General features: G+C 44.8%; 1 protein-coding gene and 1 non-coding gene across 6 annotated transcripts in view; both read left to right on the top strand.

The window, feature by feature from the left end:
* The window catches only part of CKAP5 (cytoskeleton associated protein 5), a 58703-nt gene extending 39026 nt beyond the window's left edge, over nt 1-19677 (top strand). For 3 of the 5 annotated variants that reach the window (XM_061997795.1, XM_061997794.1, XM_061997796.1), the window contains exons 30-44: nt 316-519; nt 1720-1855; nt 2608-2801; nt 5838-6010; nt 7143-7316; nt 7750-7870; nt 8532-8711; nt 9151-9338; nt 9616-9691; nt 10421-10609; nt 10694-10846; nt 11451-11534; nt 11628-11787; nt 12839-12993; nt 14117-19677. In XM_061997795.1, the coding sequence (XP_061853779.1) occupies nt 316-519; nt 1720-1855; nt 2608-2801; nt 5838-6010; nt 7143-7316; nt 7750-7870; nt 8532-8711; nt 9151-9338; nt 9616-9691; nt 10421-10609; nt 10694-10846; nt 11451-11534; nt 11628-11787; nt 12839-12993; nt 14117-14365 (2436 nt within the window). In that variant the 3' untranslated portion in view covers nt 14366-19677. The remainder of the gene's footprint in view (nt 1-315; nt 520-1719; nt 1856-2607; nt 2802-5837; nt 6011-7142; nt 7317-7749; nt 7871-8531; nt 8712-9150; nt 9339-9615; nt 9692-10420; nt 10610-10693; nt 10847-11450; nt 11535-11627; nt 11788-12838; nt 12994-14116) is intronic. The other 2 variants (XM_061997799.1, XM_061997798.1) reach the window with 2 other exon arrangements.
* On the top strand, nt 7920-8030 carry LOC133625688 (small nucleolar RNA SNORD67). The gene has a single exon (XR_009818994.1). It is a non-coding gene; the product is annotated as a small nucleolar RNA SNORD67 (small nucleolar RNA).
* Nucleotides 19678-19810: the final 133 nt, after the last annotated feature.

The raw sequence follows: 19810 nt of genomic DNA, 5'->3' as shown, positions 1-19810 counted from the left end.
GCTGTGAAATTCTGCTTGAATTAAATCTGATAGGAATTGTCTCAGGAGCCAGGGGTCATTGTTGTGTGAAGTTGGAACCTTAACATACATAGACGTGTTCAGAGCACTGGTGAAGTTGATATTAATATTGTTACCTGGGAGAAAGGAAAATGTCCTCACTGGAGATTACTCTGAAGATTTCAGAAAGCTGTATAAGTTGAAAGTGACTACTTGTGATTCTGGGAATCAGCCAATGACTGTAGACTATTTTATCAGGCATAACCTTTCCTCATTCTCTGTTTCATTTTGCACAACCTCTTTTTTTTTACATTCAAGCACTTGGAGAGTGAAAAAGATGGAGTCATCAGTTGCTTGGACCTGATCTTAAAGTGGCTCACCTTGAGGTTCTTTGATACCAACACAAGTGTGTTGATGAAAGCACTTGAATACCTTAAATTGCTTTTCCACTTGCTGAGTCAAGAGGAGTATCACCTTACAGAAAATGAAGCATCCTCTTTCATTCCATATCTTATCCTAAAGGTACTGTTCATTGTACAGAAAACAACCTTATTTTGAATGAGGAATATAGCAGGATGCCATCAACAACTGTAATATGTTCATTACAAATACATTGTGAATGTTGTTAAAGCCAGTTGTTTGATGCTCACCAGGGTGTTCCTCAAGGCTCAATATCAGAGCCAGTTCTTTATCAATGATCAGGACAAGGGGATCAGGTGCACCTTCAGTCAGTTTGTAGACAACAAGTTGAGTGGGAGTGTTTGATCTGCTTGAGGGACCCAAACAGGCTGGAGCAATGGGCTGAGGGCATTTGTATGAGGTTCAACAAGGCAAAGGGCTGAGTCCTGTACTTGGGCTACAACCCCAGGCAATGCTACAGGCTTGTGGATGTGTAGGTGGAGAGCTTTATTGTGGAAAAGAACCTGGGATGTTGATGGACAGTGACTGAACATGAGACAGCAGTGTGCCCAGGTGACCAAGCAGGCCAAGGGCATCCTGGCTTGTGTCAGACACTGTGGCAGCAGGGCCAGGGCAGGGATTGTCCCCCTGTACTTAGTGCTGGTGAGGCTGCACCTTGAGTGCTGGGTTCAGTTCTGGGCCCCTCACTACAAGAAGGACACTGAGGGGCTGGAGCATGTCCAGAGACGGGCACCAGAGCTGGGGAAGGGGCTGGAGCACAAGTGTGATGGGGAGCAGCTGAGGGAGCTGGGGGTGTTTAGTGTGGAGAAGAGGAGGCTGAGGGGAGACATCATCACTCTCTGCAGCTACCTGAAAGGAGGTTGCAGTCAGGTGGGGGTCAGTCTCTTCTCTCCAGTAATGAGTGATAGAACAAGATGAAGTGAGCTCAGGTTGCCCCAGGGGAGGTTGAGATTGGAGCTGAGGCAGAACTTTTTCCCTGAGAGGGGTGTCAGCCCCTGTGCCAGGCTGCCCAGGGAGCTGGGGGAGTGCCCATCCCTGGAGGGATCCCAAAGGCATGGAGCTGAGGGCCATGGGTTAGTGCTGGGGTGATGTTTGGGCACCATCTTAAAGGTCTTTCCCACCCAGAGCAATTCCATGATTCTGTATTGCATGTTTGTCTTGAAAAGCTGTTTACCAAAAATGATTTTTACATTGAGCATAATTCCACCTTTTCTAATGTTATTTGGACTAACCAACAGCATCATGAGATGTCATGTTTATCTCTTCCCCTCTTTTTCTCTGGTGTTTTGACCCTTCCCCTAGGTAGGAGAACCGAAAGATGTCATCCGCAAGGATGTACGTGCCATTCTGAACAGGATGTGTCTCATCTATCCAGCCAGCAAGATGTTCACTTTTATCATGGAGGGGACAAAATCCAAGAACTCCAAACAACGTGCAGGTGGGCAGTGGCACAAGGAACTGGGCAATTGCCAAGTCCTTGGCTTTGTGTCATGAAAAACCCAGTTTAAGGTTTGTTGTATATGAGATTTGCCTAGGTATGGTATTTTATGCACGTGTTTGTAGGTGTTTAAAGGATCAGATTTTGAGGTAGCATCATCTCTGCTGCTTCTTTTTGATATCTTTGTACCTTCCAAAGGTGATCAATCTGTTAAATTGCTGTTAGTGTTAAGATGATGAGTTTCTTTTGAATAGGCTTTAGGTCGTGGTGAGACAGTGTGGGACAGAACAGTGACAATACTGTTGCCCAAGTGAATCTCATCAAGACTTTGGAAAGAAAAGCCTCTCAACTTCATTATAGAAATTATTTGGGCTATGGTGGTTACTTCAAGTAACTCCTTAGTCACCTTGAAAATGTCTTTATCCTCATAGAACCAGAAAGTTAAGTTGTATATATCATACAGCATTGCAAGCTCACAGCTGTCTGAGCTACCTAGGTGGGAAGTTAACTGTAACATGGCTGATATGGTGATAGGAAACACTTAAAAGGTATTAGATGCTATCTGTGGGAAGTCATCTGAACCTTTAGTTCACTGTTCATCCCATAAATCACCAGGAGGCTGTCTATCATCAGCATTGAGATTGACACTTCACTGCAGTGAATGTTCCAGTTACACAGGCAACACAAACTGGGAGGGTCCTCTTCCAGCAGCTTGAAACTTCAATGTACACGTGTCATTTTTCTTCTTTCAGAATGCCTGGAAGAGCTTGGGTGTCTGGTTGAATCATATGGCATGAATGTGTGCCAGCCATCTCCAGGGAAAGCCTTAAAAGAAATGGCAACTCATATTGGTGACAGGGACAACACCGTACGCAACGCGGCGCTGAACACCATTGTGACTGTCTATAATGTCCATGGTGACCAAGTGTTCAAGCTGATTGGAAATGTGAGTGGAAAGGGAAATAAGATTTCTCTTTAGTTTCAAGTCTCTACACTCTTACAGGGGATTAGCACTGTTTTGTTTCATGGGACATCTTGTTACTGGTTTCAAGAGCATTTTATAACATTGAAAATAACTTGGTATGCTATAGATCCTCTGGATTCTTGACTCCAGGATTTAGGATGTGGGTGTTTATGAATGAGAAACTAAGCTGGAAGGAATGACAAAACATAGAGTAACTTCCTTAAAGCCAACTGTACAGGTAGCACTTGATCTAGAATGATATTTGGGTAACTTACTGGGCAAGGAAAGCCAGTATTTGGGGCTCTACCACGTGCTCTCAGCTTTGCTTTTTTTATACCTGTCTCCACCAACTGCTTTGCAGTTGAAGTCTGGGAAGTTCAGTTTGTTTGCTTTATCTTACTGCATTCCAGTGCTTAAGGTCTATGTCAATACTGTGTTGCTTTGTATTGGTGCTGGGTTTTTTTGTTCTCTTCAAATCATGCTTAGACATGTCATCTAAAATGCAGTACAAGTTAAAGGCTGCAGTGCTCAGTTTCCAGCTTCCAGCAGTGGAAGGCTAGTTCACTGTTACCTACAATTACTGTGTAATAGATTATACTGACTCTAGCCTGAATCAAGAACTATTAAACCTCTTTTTTTTTTGCTGTTCTCTGAATTTATGGTCTTAGAAATGGTTCTAGTAGCACTTAAAGGATCTGTCATATATCAATCAGTTTAATGCCTTTAGTGCTGTTACATGTCTTATTGCATACAAGCTATTGGATGGGTACTTTATGGAGTACCATGAGCAGGGAAGCAATATTGAAGTGACACTCCTAGTTTCTCTAGTAACCATCTCTAGGAGAATTCATGGTGCATTTTTGTTAACATTGTAGATTCCCATTTTATTTTAACTCTTGCTCAGAGCACAATCTGTTGCCTGCTCAGTGCTGTACAATCTATTTGGATTTGCAAGATTAAGTACTGTAGCACCTGAACCATACAGCCCCTTGTAAAGGTGGCTTTCTGAGCCTCAGTGTGGTCTATCTAGTCCTAAAATGTATGGCTTTTCAGGAAGGTTTCTAGATCGTAGGGGTGCTAGAGAGTACTTGCCACAAAGTTGTCATAGCTGCTTCTGTTCAAGTGTAATTGTTGGCACCCTTTGGTTCTGTGAGTGAGCAGATAAATGTGGGTTTTTATAGCATGAGTTGGAGTGTTCAGCTGGGCTCAGGTTGAATTAATTACCAGTACCAATACTGAATACAGCTATTGTAGTTTGCCAATATGGGTTAATTAGCTCCTAAGTCATAGAATCATTTCAGTTGAAAAGGACCTTTAAGATCATGAAGTCCAACCCCTCCCCTCACATTGCCAAGTCTATCACTAACCCACGGCTCTCAGTTACACGGCTTTGCAATAGCTCCAGGGATGGGGACTCCACCACCTCCCTGAGTAGCCCATTCCAATGCTTAACAACCTTCTTGGGGTAAAAGTTTATTCATAATCACCAGTGTAAACCTCCCCTGGTGCAACTTCAGCTCCTTCCCTCATGTCCTGTCACTCCTTACTAGAGAGAAGGGAACAACCTTTCAGATGGTTGTAGAGAGTGATCATGTCTCCCCTCGACCTCCCTTTTTTTTAGGATGCTAACATGACAAATGTCACTTACAAGCTTGAAGGAATTTGGATTGTGTTGCTGCAGTTTGCTTTCATGGTTAGATGCCTTCTGGACCATATTAGAGAAATAGAGCTCTCTGATAAAATGAGAAATGTATTAATGTAATAAGATTTACCAATGCAATAGAACATCTATATTTGAGTTGTAGACCAGGTTATGGCATTGAGCAAGGGAAAAAAAAAGTAGACTTCTTGGCTAGAGTGAGTGAGTGAGAGCAGCCCTGCAGAAAGTGACTTGGGGATGTTGGTGGCTGAAAAACTAAATGAGTCAGAAATGTGTACTAATACCCCAGGAAGCCAACTGTATCCTGGGCTGCATCATAAGGAGTGTGGCCAGCAAGTTGAGAGGTGATTCTATTCCTCTACTGTGCTCTTGTGAAGCCCAACTTTGAGTGCTGAAGTGGCATCTGGTAGTCAAGGGTGACCCTGTTAGTTTGCTGGTGGATGGTAGTATTGACAGTTCCTGCCAGAAGGCTGGTTAACCAGAGGCTGTGCTGCCATTCAGTGGGATCTCAGCCAGCTTGAGAGTTGGGCAGAGAAGGAAACTCATGAGATTCAACAAGGGCAAGGGCAGAGTCCTGCAGCTGAGGAGGAACAACCCCCTGCAGCAGGACAGGCTGGGGGTGACCTGCTGAGAGCAGCTCCAGGAGAGGGACCTGGGAGTGTTGGGTGATAACAAACTGACCATGAGCCAGCAACGTGCCCTCGTGGGCAAGAAGCCAATGGCAGCCTGGGGGGAATCAGGAAGAGTGTGGGCAGCAGGTCAAGGGAGGTTCTGCTCCTCCTCTGCTCTGCCCTGGTGAGGCCTCATCTGGAGTCCTCTGTCCATCTCTGGGTTCTTCAGCTCAAGAGGGACAGGGAAGTGCTGGAGAGAGTCCAGCACAGGGACACCAAGATGATCAGGGGACTGGAGCATCCTCCTTATGAGGAAAGGCTGAGAGACCTGGGGCTGTTCAGTCTACAGAAGAGGAGACTGAGGGGGGCATCTCATTAATATTTATAAGTATCTAAATGGTGGGGGTCAGGAGGTTGGGGCAGCACTTTTTTCTGTTGTATCTAGTGACAGGACAAGGGGTGATGGAAAGAAGCTGGAGCACAGATAGTTACATTTAAACATAAAGTACTGTTTCACTGTGAGGGTGATGGAGGCTGCCCAGGGAGGGTGTGGAGGCTCCTTCTCTAGAGGTTTTCAAAACCCACCTGGACACATTCCTATGTGACCTGATCTAGGTGGGACCTGCTTTAGCAGGGAGTTGGGCTGGATGATATCTAAAGGTCCCTTCCAACCCCTACCGTTCTATGATACCAAGGTTTCTGAAATCCATACAACTCCAACTGAGACCAAGTGTTGTGTGTTTTCAGCTTTCTGAGAAAGACATGAGCATGCTGGAGGAGAGAATAAAGCGCTCAGCCAAGAGACCTTCAGCTGCCCCAGTGAGACAGGCCGAGGAGAGGCCTCAGCGTACGCAGCCCCCCGGCACCAACAGCAGCGCGCTGCGGAAGGGCCCCGCCGAGGACATGTCATCCAAGCTCAAGTACGTCAGCATCCTTTACAGCCTCTCACCTGCCATGTGTGTGTGCTAATACCATGTCTGGCACTGTCATTTCAGTCGTTGTGTCTTCATCTTTGCATGTTGTGGAAGTTGGCTGAATAGTAGACAATAACATGTCTGAAGCTTTTCTTTTGTTTTGTCTGTCTTGAAATCTTTCTAAATGGTCTTGTGCCTTTTTTCACTGCTTCTCCATGGACAGAATTATGTATCGCACTTATAGGATGTAAGTACTGCCCACTAACTCCTTGGTAGCAAGGCTCTTGTGTCATTCCATTTCTCCTAGTCCTCCCTTCCTGAGGATGATGGGTTTACCGTGACCAGTTCAAGGTTATTTACTGGTCTCTGACTTGGAAACCCTCATCTTTTGTTTCTTTGATGAAACTGGAGGCAGATGTGGCACTTCCACATTCAGCAGCTCTTACAGATACTGGGAGAACTTCCCCTGTGTAATATAAAACTTGATGTTGATTGGACTTGGTTCTTAACTTGTTAGGGCAGACATACAGCACAGAACTGGATGAGCACGTGGGAATTGTAGAGCCTGGAGCAAGTGTCAGAAACAAAGCTCAGAAACTGTATTCCTTGCCATTTGCTCATTATCCTGGAATGAAACCCCCTGTTGAGAACTGTGTGTAAGAACACATCCTTGAGAAATCTCATCTGCAGCACAGATGGAGTGAGATGCTGGGAGTCCCAGGTTCAGATGAGCTTGCAAGGTTGCTTTGTACATGTGCATCCTATCCATCATTTGGGGTTTTTAAAATCCACTTAATACCATGTCCAGTTAACACTGCTTTAAACTGTGCTGGATGTGTCTCAAAATTAATCAGGTCAGAATGAATCTGATACCTGTCACAAGTGCAGGGGGTCTTGTGGTGGGTTGCAAGAGGAACTAGGAAAGCAAGTAACTAGCAGCTGTTCTGGCCTACGAAAGTTTGTTCTACTAATGACTAGAGGAAAGGCAAAGGGGGTTAATATGGGTCTTGGGTAGAGTCAGAACTCAAATTCTGTGCCTACTCTATCCTGAGAGCTTTAGGGCTACCAGTGGATGCTAGTGCTAGTTCTCTTGCTGCTTGTGTGTATGCAATAACCACCTCTCTCCTGGATTCTGTAGCCAAAATCGCAACATGAGTGGTCACTCTGAGACAGCACCTACAGTTCCACGGGAGTTTCAGCTGGATTTGGATGAGATTGAAAATGACAACAGTAACGTCAGATGTGAGATGCCAGCACTTGTACAGCACAAACTAGATGACATCTATGAGCCACTCTTGATTCCTGAGCCCAAGTGAGTCTTAATTTTAACTCGTAAGTGAAGCCAATAGTGCCACTTCAAGCCTTCTTGATGCTGAATTTACCGTGCTAGTTTCTACGTTCAGACTTCTTTCCACAAGAAGGCAGTGTCAGCTAACTTGGAGAGTTGTCCAAGTGACTGTTGTACTGCTCTGGAATCTGGAGAGCAGTTATTTCTAATGAAAAACCTGAATTCTGCTCATTTGTTTTTGTAGTAAATGGATTTTGAGTTTGTAAATGCACCATTAGTGTCTGCACAAGTAGTGTGATTGGCATGCAAAAAGGAACGCTTCCTTCCTTGAGTATCCTCTGTGAAGAATGAAATCCTCTGCCATTGTTTCTAAACTGTCACTGAAATATAGCAGTTCAGTGTAAATTAGATACACATCTCCAGAGAGTAACAAATCCTGTTTCCTTCCACTGTTCAGAATCCATTCGGTGACTCCACACTTCGATGACATGCACAGTAATATAGCTTCTACCATCAACTTTGTCATTTCCCAAGTAGCCAGCGGTGACACGAGTACAAGCATCCAGGCCCTGGCACAGGTAAGTGAATTAAGGCAGCAACTAATCAGACTGTACTAAATTATTTCTCTGCGAGAGTGATGAGTTGCACTCTGGCAGAGCAATCATGTCAGGTGACGTGGACTCTGCTCAGAATCTCCCTGATGACAAAACTAAGTGCACAGGGGCCATCTGACTCGCTTTAGCAGTGGAAGTTCCACTTGGATGATGTAGAATAGACTCTTAGAAGCACCAAGGTGGAGGTGAGGAGGAAGCATATATCTCTTTTTGTCAAGTAGGTATCTGTGTTGTAAGTTGGAAAAAGCCAGTTAAAGCAGTGAGAACTAACTTCTGAATGCAAACTGTCTTACAGCTCTTCAGCAAAAGATTTCTCACATCATAGCTTGTACATGTTTCTGTTTCACCCAGAAGATGCTGTTAGTCCAGAATCCATGATGCAGCACTTCATATTTTCATTTTTGTACAGGATAGGATTGCAGTTCTCTACAAGATCAATAACTAGTTCTATTGGGATTAGCAGTAGATGTCTGGGGATACTGATTTCAGGTGAAAGCTTAGTATGTATAGACCTCTGCAAATGGTTTGGCAAGACCTTTCATGTAGAAAAGCTTTGACATTCTAGTTACTGTGTGCTGTTTGCATTATGTTGACTTTCATGAATGTTTTGGTTTTTAAATCTTAGATTGATGAGGTTCTCAGACAGGAAGACAAAGCAGAAGTTATGTCTGGCCACATTGACCAATTCCTCATAGCCACGTTTATGCAGCTTCGGCTGATGTACAACACACACATGGCAGATGAGAAGTTGGACAAAGATGAGATCCTCAAACTTTACGGCTGTATTATGGGGACCATGATCTCGGTAAGGCATTGACCCAGAAGTTAAGGTGAAGAGCAAATAACTTGTGTGCAGAAGTTGCAGAAGGGAGTGTCCTGTATCTCAGGACATTTACACTATGTAAATAGTTTGCTTACCCTCGAGTCTTGTTTATGTGGGTTTGTTGTAGCTGTTTACCAATGCACCATGTTGAGAGGGAGGGGGAGATGAGAGATTGGAGAAGGGTAGAAGGTCTGTTTGTCTCTAACACCTCTCAGGTTCTGTTCTAATACTCTTGAGTGCTTAGTTGATGGCCTAAGTATCATCAGGAGTCATGCAGTAGAAGTAACTTTCTTCCTAGTTGTGTTTTTATTGTTTAACCTTGAGGGAGTTATCAAATGGTTTGACAGTGTAGTCTAGAGAAATCCCTATATTAAAGCATTGCATGCAGGGAAAAACTTCTAATATTGTCTTCAATTTGTAGCTATTCTGTATAGAGAATCTGGCTCGAGAGGCCTCTACTGGTGTGCTGAAGGACCTGATGCATGGTCTGATTACATTAATGCTGGATTCTCGGGTTGAAGACCTTGAGGATGGGGATCAGGTCATCAGAGCAATCAACTTCTTGGTAGTCAAAGTTCTGGAAAAGTCTGACCAGACCAACATCTTGAGGTACATAATGAAATTTGTGCAATTACTGCTTTTCTTCACCTGTTCATGTGTTTTCCTTGAATGGAATGGCTAAGCAAACCAGCTTAGTAAGATATTCTCTATGCTTTGTAGTTCAGACTGCCTTTAAACTCCTGGAACATACTAGAAAGAAAGAGAAAGCTGTTACATGGCATAATGTGAACTGATGAGCTAACCCCAGTCTTTGGTGTGGTATTCTGTGGGGAGTTGGCATCTTTTTTTTTTGTGTGTGTAACTATTATAAACTTATTCCTTCCAGTGCTCTGGTTGTCTTGCTCCAAGACAGTCTTCTAGCAACAGCCAGCTCTCCCAAGTTTTCAGAACTTGTCATGAAGGTGAGCCTGTAGCAGAGGTCTTGAGCTTACTTGGTTTGGATGATTCAAGCTTTGATGTAAAAACATGTATTTTAGAATAAAAAGTTGGTGACCATAACTTGAAATACTGCTTAGAGTGACTTCAGGTATGCCAGGAGGATACTTAACACCTGCTAATAGCTCACAGAAACTTGTGTATACTAATACAAATGCTAAACAGAAGTGTGCAGTCACCTCCTGGGCTTATTTGCTTAGGCACAGCACTCCCTGACTTGTATTTTGTCATCTCTAAGAGTAGGCAGAGTGAAGATGCAAATGGCTGCATTTAAAGTGTGGGTGTGATTCTTTTCTTGGAATATAACACCCTTTTGTAACTGGCATGATTTAAAGACAACTTAGGCACTCATAATGAGGTTAACCCTAAAGAACTTGTGCTCTGTATGTAGCATATATGTATTACCTGCTGAAATTGCTTCACACAAGGATTCAGTCTCTTGTTATGGGTAGAGCAGTCAGCACTGCTTCTATACACCAGCTCTAAAGAGAGGTCTGGCTGCAGTACAGCTAGTTACAAAGAGAAAATGATGTACCAGTGCAAATATCTCTTGAGTAGGCAGCCACAGCGTGTCTGTACGTGGTTGGTAAGTAGCAGAGTGAAATGACTCAATGACAGTGTTGTGTAACGTCTCTGTATGGAATCAAATGCTTCTTCCTTGAGTTGTCTTGCTTTAAGTTGACCTCTCATTCCAGTGTCTCTGGAGAATGGTGCGTTTCCTTCCCCAAACCATCAACAGCATCAATTTGGATCGAATTCTGCTGGATATCCACATGTTCATGAAGGTCCTACCCAAAGAGAAGCTGAAGCGATGTAAGAGTGAGCTTCCCATAAGGACACTGAAGACTGTGATTTACACTCTGTGCAAGCAGAAAGGGCCTGAGGTCAGAGCAGTCACTAATTCATGAAGTCTCTAAAGCTCTTCTTTTTTTTTTCTTTTCAACTTATTCTCCTTTTTGTTCTTTTAGATCTTGGATCATTTAACAATGATAGACAACAAAAATGAGTCGGAGCTGGAGGCTGTCCTGTGTAAAATGGTGAAAAACTCCATGGACCAGACTAGGAACAAAGCTGAAAAGGATACTGAAAAAGGAGCTTCTTGCGTAGTAAGTGATGTGAAGGTATTGGTAAGGAGAAGGAATACAGGGCAGGTTATTTCAGAAGCAAGCTTAATTTTGTGGTTGTGGAACATGAAGCAGTAACTGCCTTTCATGTAACTAGTGCTGGAAATGCTTTTTAATTTCACTTTATGGATGTTGGGAGACCTTGCAGTGCCTGTGTGTGCCTGTGTGTGCCTGTGTGTGCCTGTGTGTGCCTGTGTGTGCCTGTGTGTGCCTGTGTGTGCCTGTGTGTGCCTGTGTGTGCCTGTGTGTGCCTGTGTGTGCCTGTGTGTGCCTGTGTGCATAACCCAGGATGAAGTGCTCTCCAGGACATTTTGCAGCATAGGTTTTATGCTGCCTGATACTTCAGTTGACCTACTAAAAGTTAAAACCTGTTTTGGGTGTGGTTAAACACTGTCTTCTCAGAAGGAGTCTGACAACTTGATGTTCTTTTTTGCCTTCTCTGTAAACAGTGGAAGTGTAAAACCATCATCACTTCAAGGTTTTCTTGGCCTTGAAGGTTCTCTATCTGGCTAGCAGGTCTGAGGGCACTGTGGATTCATCTAAATTCCCTTCTTTTTTATTCACTTTGTTTTAGAAGTCTCCTTTTCTTAAATTTATTTAGGAGGAAAAGGCTGCAAAGGTCAAAGCCAATGATATTTTGGCAGAGATATTTAAGAAGATTGGCTCCAAGGAGAACACTAAGGAGGTAAGAGCTGCCTTCCTGCAAGGAGGAGGGCAAGATACATTGGAGTGGTGCATGCAGCAGTTGTAATAATACACAGGAACTCTCCTCTCCCAGGGTCTGGCAGAGCTGTATGAATACAAAAAGACGTATTCTGATGCAGACATTGAGCCCTTCCTGAAAAACTCCTCTCAGTTCTTCCAGAGCTATGTGGAAAGAGGCCTCCGGCTGATAGAAGTGGAACGGGAAGGAAAAGGGCGTATTGCTGCTTCTACAGGTACCTGTGACAGCAAAACTGATTCATTTATGAGGAGAATTGACATGTCCCCTAGTAGAAACTAGTACTTGCAGATGTTTGTGGACCTACAAAGCCAGTCATGTGTTTTCTTGTGCTGCTTCATGAGGCATCATTTGCAGGGACTATGTATTTTTTGTGTACAAGAGATGTTACAACTACTGTCACGCTAAATGTAAAACAGATGAAAGACTTGATAAGCAAGGGATGCTACCTTTTTGTCCTAAGAGTCTCTACAATAAAGAAATGTTAGTTTAACAGTTAGAGATGTTTTTAAGCCAGAATGTACATGCCCCAGCTTTGTCATTCTTTTTTCCCCCTCCCTAATAATTCAATATAATGAAGGATGTTGTTCCATCTTTCAACTGAGCTTTGTTTAGTATAAAAGCTTAACCTCAATGCTCCTTTTAGCAATTTTAAATATCCTTGCAGTAAACTAGTGCAACCAAATCCCTGTCCAGGGGTTTGAATTTGCCAAGTCTTAGAATTGGCCATTCCTTTCAGAATGGAAAGGACTTTTCATCGTGTAAAATCCTTTCCTAGCCTTTGGGTAGGGTAACTCTCAAACCCTTGCTGCCTGCCTCCCAGAAATCACTATTTCAGATTGAACTGGATGTTGCAGCTTTAAGTTACCTGAATGAGAGACAGGGAAACTTAGAAAAAGATAGAAGACTCCAAATATTTCCCATCCTGATGGTTGTGAAGTTCTCTCTGGACATCGTGGTCACTACTGATCCACATCAACATCTTCCTCTCCTCCCAATGTCTTCAGCTGTCAGCCTTGACACTGCTTTGGGAGCTGCTCTGCTGCCACTCCTTAAATGTCTCATTTGCTTTCCTTGGTGTTTGAAGTGTCACTCTTGCAAGAAAAGGAAAGGGCTGATATGCAATACTAGCAAATGCAAATAGTTTGGTTGTTCATAGGTTGCCTGATGCTTCATCCATTCCATCTTAAAGGAAGTGACCAAGAGGCTTTTGCTTTTTTGATGTTTTTAATCTTTTTTACTCTTCTTCCTTTCCCCTCAACCTCCAGGAGTTTCTCCTCAGATGGAAGGAACCTGTGTTCCTGCTCCTACTCACACTGTGTCTTCATCTGTAGGAAACACAAATGGGGAGGAAGTGGGGCCTTCATTTTATTTGGAAAGATTAAGAATCCTCAGGCAGCGCTGTGGCCTTGACAATGCAAAGGTATTGTATTTGACAACACTTGCCCAGGGGAGGCACTTCATTTGTACATGCTTAAGAATTCAGATGACTGGGTTTTCTGTTCCAAAGGCAGATTCTAATCAGAATTGATGGTCTTTCATTACACTGCATGTCCTCTAGCTGTTCACTGCATGTCGCTGTGCCTCCTGCAAATGGCCTTGAACTTGTTACCTGGCCTGCTTATGTTTCCTTCTGCTCTGTTTGCAGCTCTGATGTACATGCAGGTTGTTTCTACAGCCCTGTAGAGTCTTTGCTTGCCACCTAGTTGAGTCTCAGAAAGGTTCAGATACCTTTCTGTTCTCTGGAGGTTAACATATAGTGACCTCTGAGTTGAGTGATGTGCAAACTCTAGATCTTTCTGCTGGGAAACAACTGTAAGACCTGAATGAAGACTTTAAATGAAGCTTTATCTGGTTTGGGTGTGTGGATGCACACTCATCCAGCATTTCTGTGCCTTAGTATGGGAAACACATGGGCCAAAAACAATTGGATGATCTATGTGTTAATCCAGTGCAGATTACTGAAGTTTGCCCTCAGCTACCTGAGAACTGATGGTCACTCTAGATCTAGTCACCCGGGTACATCAGTGCTTGAAGCTTTGACATGAACTTGTTTATCACCTCACAGCCCTGAGGAGGTGAAATGTCTCCAAGATGATAGTAACAAGGCAGTTAATGCAGATGGAAGTATCAATTGGTGAAAGAACAGTGACTTGACAGGGTGGATCTTGCCAATCCAAGTTTCCTGTTTGCATTCCTCCAGGAGACTCCTGAGCTGTTGGTGTTGCACGTAGGCATGGACTCTCCTCTTGTGCTGTAAAACACTGTTCTGCTGGTGTTTAAAGACTCTGTTTGCTTTGTCCCACTGCCATCAAGCTAAGCATGAGCTACTAAAATGAGAGGGAAATGAGTATTGTGGTTAGCTTTGTATGGTTCTGACTTTGGCAGCTGCTTTTCCTCTCCAAAGGACCTGTGTTGTATTGCTCTTTCACTTTCCTCTCTCTTCAGTGCTTTCTGTGAAGATGAAAATCTGTTGATTGTGGCTTGTACTTGTTACACACCCTTTGCCATGGTCTGTGTTAACATTTCACTTTCCTCCCCCGTAGCAGGAAGACAGACCACCTCTGACATCTCTGCTCTCTAAACCAGCAATCCCTACAGTTGCATCTTCTACAGATATGCTTCACAGTAAGCTCTCTCAGCTCCGTGAGTCACGGGAGCAGAACCAACACCTGGACCTGGACTCCAATCAGACTCATTCCTCTGGCACTGCCTTGGTTCCACCTTCTTCTGCAGCAACTAATATTGATGACTTGAAAAAAAGATTGGAGAAAATAAAAAGCAGTCGCAAATAGAGATGCAAGAGAGACAGAATCATTGTTGCTTTGGGGCTGTCTTCAGCTTTAGTTTACTAAACTAGGAATCTTCATAGCTAAATGGCCTCGTTTAGGCCTAATGTATACAAACTGGTTTATGTATAATACAGTGGATTTTGGGGGGTTGAGTCTTTGTGGCACAAGTATTTGTACATACTCTGCTTCTCTTTGACATCTTCCCTTTGACAACGCTTCTCTTTGAGCATCTCTTTGACGATAGAAGACTATCTGTGTATTAGTTTTAGTGTACAGACCTGTAAACAACAGTCCTCTTGCTCAGACTAGTTTCTCATAACCTTTTTTATTTGTAAAATTGTCTTGAAAAATCCTTTTCCTAGTTCTTAACTTTTAGAAGCTCTTTAGTGATTTCACTTTTAATTTCTTGACTTCTTCTCCATGTATTCCTTGAACTGTTGATTCTGTATGAACACATGGCATGAAGTAACTAATTTAAGTGTCTTTTGTAAATAAAGTTTGCATTAACTATACCAGATTCTGTAGGAGAAGGAGTGACTGCTGGTTAGGGAAGTCACTCTCTTCCTGAATGGTTGTGACTGGGCATCTAGAAATGAAACCAAGCTATTCTTGACAGGAGCTTTGGATATATTAGAAGGAAGAGAAGTGATACATGCTGTCTGTGGGTGCAGGCCTGAGCCTTTGCACTCTGTATTCTAGGAGCAGCAGTGTGTTTCAGAATGTTCTTCTCATTTGAAAGGAAGTTGGGAACATGTAGTTTGCTGAAGTGGTTCTTTTAAGTAATCCTTGTGAGCATAGCTCTATCTGTCAGCAGATGCTTGCTTTGAGGGAGCCTGCTGCTGTTCATGTGGAAGAGATGGCAGTTCTGTACAGTCAGTGGGCTGATTTATACTGAACTCATTTGGTTAAGCAGTCTTCCTCCTGCAGTTTTCAAGTGCAGGTAGACCTCACCACCACGTTTTTCTTACCCTTAAACATCTGCTGTTGGAAAACTGTGCTATTTTGTGTAACTAAGACACCTGCTACTGCTAGTCTGCTCTTTTTTTTTCTAATGAGGGTCTTAGTCACAGCATCATTGCAGGTCAAAAAGACCTTTAAGATCATGGACTACACCCACTCACCTCACCCTACCTTGCCCATTGCTGAACTAAACCATGTCCCTCAGCACCTCATCTATGTGTCTCTTAAATATTTCTAGGGCTGGTGACTCCACCACCTTCCTCAGCAGCCTCTTCTAACACTTAACAACTCTCTTGATAAAAAGGTTCTTTCTGATCTCCAATCTAAACCTTCCCTGACACAATTTCAACCCCATTGCTTGTGTCCTGTGCTTCATAACTAGAGAGAAGAGATTGCCCCCAGCTCACTCTATCTCCCTAGCAGGTAGCTGTAGAGAGTGATCATGTCTCCTCTCAGCCTCCTCTAGGCTAACCAATCCCTCTGCCTCTCTTCATAAGACTTGGGCAGGACCCAGCCCTTTGCTCCTGTACAGGTCCCTCTGAAGCACCTTCCTCCCCTCCAGCAGATCTATGCACCCACCCAGCTTGGTGTCATCAGCAAACCTACTGAGGGTTCTCTTGATTCCCTCATCATTGATAAAGATGTTAAACAAGAGTGGCCCCAGTACTGAACCCTGGGGAACACACTGGTGCCTGGCCACCAACTGATTTAACTCCATTCATTATGACTCTCTGGGCCCAGCCATCAGCCAGTTTTCCACCCATCTCAGAGCAGGTCTGTCCAAGCCATAGGCAGCACATTTCTCCAGATGGATGTTGTGGGAGACTGTCAAAGGCCTTACTGAAGTCCAGGAAGATACATCCACAGCCTACCCTCACCCAATCAGTGGATCACCCTGTCATAGGAGGAGATGAGGTTAGTCAGGCAGAATCTGCCTTTCATAAAGCCACACTGACTGGGTCTGAACCCTTGGTTGTCCTGTATGTGCCTCAGGATGATCTGCTCTGTAATCTTCCCCAGCACAGAGGTCAGGCTGACAGACCTGTAGTTCCCAGGATTCTTCTTCCAGCCCTTCTTGTAGGTGGGGGTCACATGTGCCATCCTCCAGTCCTCTGGGGCCTCTGCAGTGAGCCAGAACTGCTGGTAAATGATGGAAAGGGGCTTGCTGAGCACTTCCAACTCCCACAGCACCCTCAGGTGGGTCCCATCCAGCCCCATGGAATGATGGGGAGAAGCAGGTCACACACCATTTCCCCTTGCACCAAGGGCTCCTCATTCTGTCCCTCTGTCTTCTGAGTCAGATGGACAGCTGCCCAGAGAAGAGTTGGTTTTAGTATTGAAGACTGAGGCAAAGAAGGCATTAAGTACCTTAGCCTTTTCTTCATCCTTGTTCACAAAGTTTCTTCCTTCATCCATTAAAGGGGGAAGGTTCCCTTTAGCCCTCCTTTTGTTGCTAATAGACTTGTAGAAACTTTTCTTAGTGTCTTTTACAATAGTGGCCAGCTGAAGTTCTGCTTGAGCCTTGCCCCTTCTCATTTTCTCCCTACATGACCTCACCACATCCTTGTAGTCCTCCTGGGCTGCCTGACCTTTATTCTAAAGATGGTAAATTTTCCTCCTGAGCTCCAGCAGAAGCTCCCTGTTCAGCCAGGACAGCCTTCTGCCCTGCTGGCTCATCTTCTCACACACAGGGACAGCTCTATCCTGTGCCTTTCACTTTTCCATCTTGAAGGATGTCCAGTCTTCCTGGACTCCTTTGCCCTTCAGGACTACCTTCTGAGAGACTCTGGCAATCACCCCCCTAACCAATTCAAACTCTGTCATCTGGAAATCTAAAGTGGCACTTCAGCTGATCCCCTTCCTTGCTTCTCTTAGGATTGAGAACTCAGTCATTTCATGATCACTATGCCCTAGGCAACCCCCAACCATCACATCCCCCACCAGAGCTTTGTTTGCAAAGGGTCCAGCAAGGCACCTTCTGTCTTTGGCTCTCTCACCAGCTGTATGAGGCAGTTACCTTCCACACACTCCAGGAACCTCCTGGACTGACTCCTCTCTGCTGTGTTGGAGTCCCAGCACATGTCCAGTAGGTTGAAATCCCCCATGAGAACAAGGGCCAGCGATCCCAGAAGGTTTCCCAGCTGCCTTGTGGTGGTTTAGGCCCATCCAGGGACAAAAGACTAGACTGAAGTACCACAGACCTTGGAACCTCCAAAGGACAGGAAGGGCTCAGTTGCCACTTATAGTCCCAGGCAAAACAGTTCAGGCTACTCAGCTTGGGGAAGGAAAGGAAACTGAATTTAACCCATCTCCAACCAAAACATAGCAAACAGAAACCTCCAATGGAAAAACAACACAGAGTAGGGTGAATGATGGAAGTGCAACCAGCCCTTTAACAGCCTTTTTCCCCCACCCCTCCTCTCCTCAGGCTCAGAGCCCACAGCCCAGTGTCATTACCTCCTCCCCTCATAAGCGCTGCCAGGGGCAGGGAATGGGGGGTGCAGTGAGTCCTTTCCTGATGTCTCTTGCCACTTACCTGACTCCTGAGGAGAAGGGCTCCTGGCCAGTCCTCCCCTGCTCCAGCGCGGGGTCTCCCACAGGCCGGGCCGCCCTGCACAGGCCGCTCCCAGGGGCTGCTGCAACCCCAGTTCATCTTCTCCAGCTTGTGACCCAAACTGCTCGCCCCCTCTGACCCGGAGTCTCCAACTCTCACCCCCTCTGCCATGGGGCCTCTGTCTCTCACTGCGGGCTGCAAGGGTCTCTGGTGCACCATCGCTCCCCCTGACCCTTTCCTGTCTGTGGGGTCCATGTGGCCGCCTCCATCCTGCCCTTCCCTTCCACCTCCTCCCACGCATTCCAAATTTCCCTTCTTAACTAGTGCTGGCAGAGGTGCCAGATTGGCCCAGCCAGGCCAGAGGTGGGTACAAACCCCAGAGCCAGGGGAAAGTCTGAGAACTCTGTACAGAGCCTGCACTGCAGCCCCCTTCCCCTGTTACCAAGCAAAGCAGCTCCTCACAAACCCATGACATGCCTAAAGAACATCCCATCTACCTCCTCATCTTGGCTGGGTGGCTTATAACAGACTCCTGTCAGCACATCCCTTTTGCTGTCCTTCCTTCTGATTCTTACCCATAAACACTCAACCCTATCCTCACCATCAATGACCTCTGAGCAGTTGAGACACGCCCTGACAGAGGGCTGCCCCTCCACTTTACTTGATGTTGTTTCACAGAATCACAGAATGGTAGGGGTTGGAAGGGACCTCTCCCTGTGCTGTCTGTCCCTACTGAGGAGTCTGTAGCCATCCAGTGCAGCACTCCAGGCGTGTGACTAAATGCATCTTATGTCTTCTGAGTTGCCTTTTTCAAAAGCCACAAGTATGAAGATTTAGACACACACTGTGTAGCTGTTGTGGCCCTTTAATCTCTAGGGAGGTGATGTTTTCACCTTACTACTGCACTGCCACGTGAGAGCTGGTTGTGAAGCATAAATTGAACATCTGTTCCATAGCTAGGACAGAGTTATGGAGGGGTTGAACAGGCAGGCTTTCAATAGCACACTTCTGCTCTAGATTTTAATCTGTTCCACCTAACTGCTGCTTTTGTTGTTTGCTCTGTGGACCAGCAGTCTCTGCATTAAGGCTGTTACTGAAACTGTCTTGCCTGATTACAGCAAAAATGTGGCTTTCAATTAGTACCTGTAGAATAGATCTCTGCCAGAGCTTCTGCATATGGCTGATATCTTCCTTTTACAGGACCCCTAAGCTGGGTTTGCAATTGACTTAATGCTGCTTGGTGCTTATGGTGAGTCTGCACACTGTGAGCGTTCTCCATCCTGCCATCCCTTGGCATGGTGCTCCACCATCTCCATCTAGTAGTTGCAGTCTCCTCTCCCAACCCCAAGTTGAGCAGGCACTCTCTTGTGGAACAGAGCTGTATGACAAGTGGAGATTTGGCCCTTATTGGTAAGTGCTGAGGTTTTTGCACACTCAAACTGGGGCTGTTGGTGAGTCGTTTGTGTTGGCTGGCACTGGAGTTACTGCCACTACCTCTTAACCACTAGCTGCTTTTGGAAACTTACATTTAAATTAATCCATGTGTTCCTTTCCCACATCCAGCAGATGTTCTGTTCATTAGCTCAGGATGTTAAAGCAGCAATGCCTGTAAGCCTGCATACAACTATTTCAAATCTGGAGCTGAATTGGAAGTGAAATACAGGAGTAATTGAGTAGCAGAAGATTTAGTTGCTTACTATGAATGAGTTTTTGCCCTGTGTCTCTGTAGTGTTTGGTTGGACTCGATATCCTGGGAGTTCTGAACTCAAACTTGTGCACATAAATTAATAAAGCCTAATCTTTAGCCCAGACAATACTTAAATAACATTAAACTGAATATTAAACATGGTTCCTCTGTATTGTTTGTAACAAGTCAGTATTGGCAGCAACTTACTCCAGAAACTACACAGTCCTGCTTCCACTCTTAGATACGT

This window comes from Colius striatus, chromosome 6 (genome assembly GCF_028858725.1).
Source record: "Colius striatus isolate bColStr4 chromosome 6, bColStr4.1.hap1, whole genome shotgun sequence".
NCBI classification, from domain to species: Eukaryota; Metazoa; Chordata; class Aves; order Coliiformes; family Coliidae; genus Colius; species Colius striatus.
Note: the sequence above shows the minus strand (reverse complement) of the source record. Positions and strands in the feature narration are given on the sequence as shown.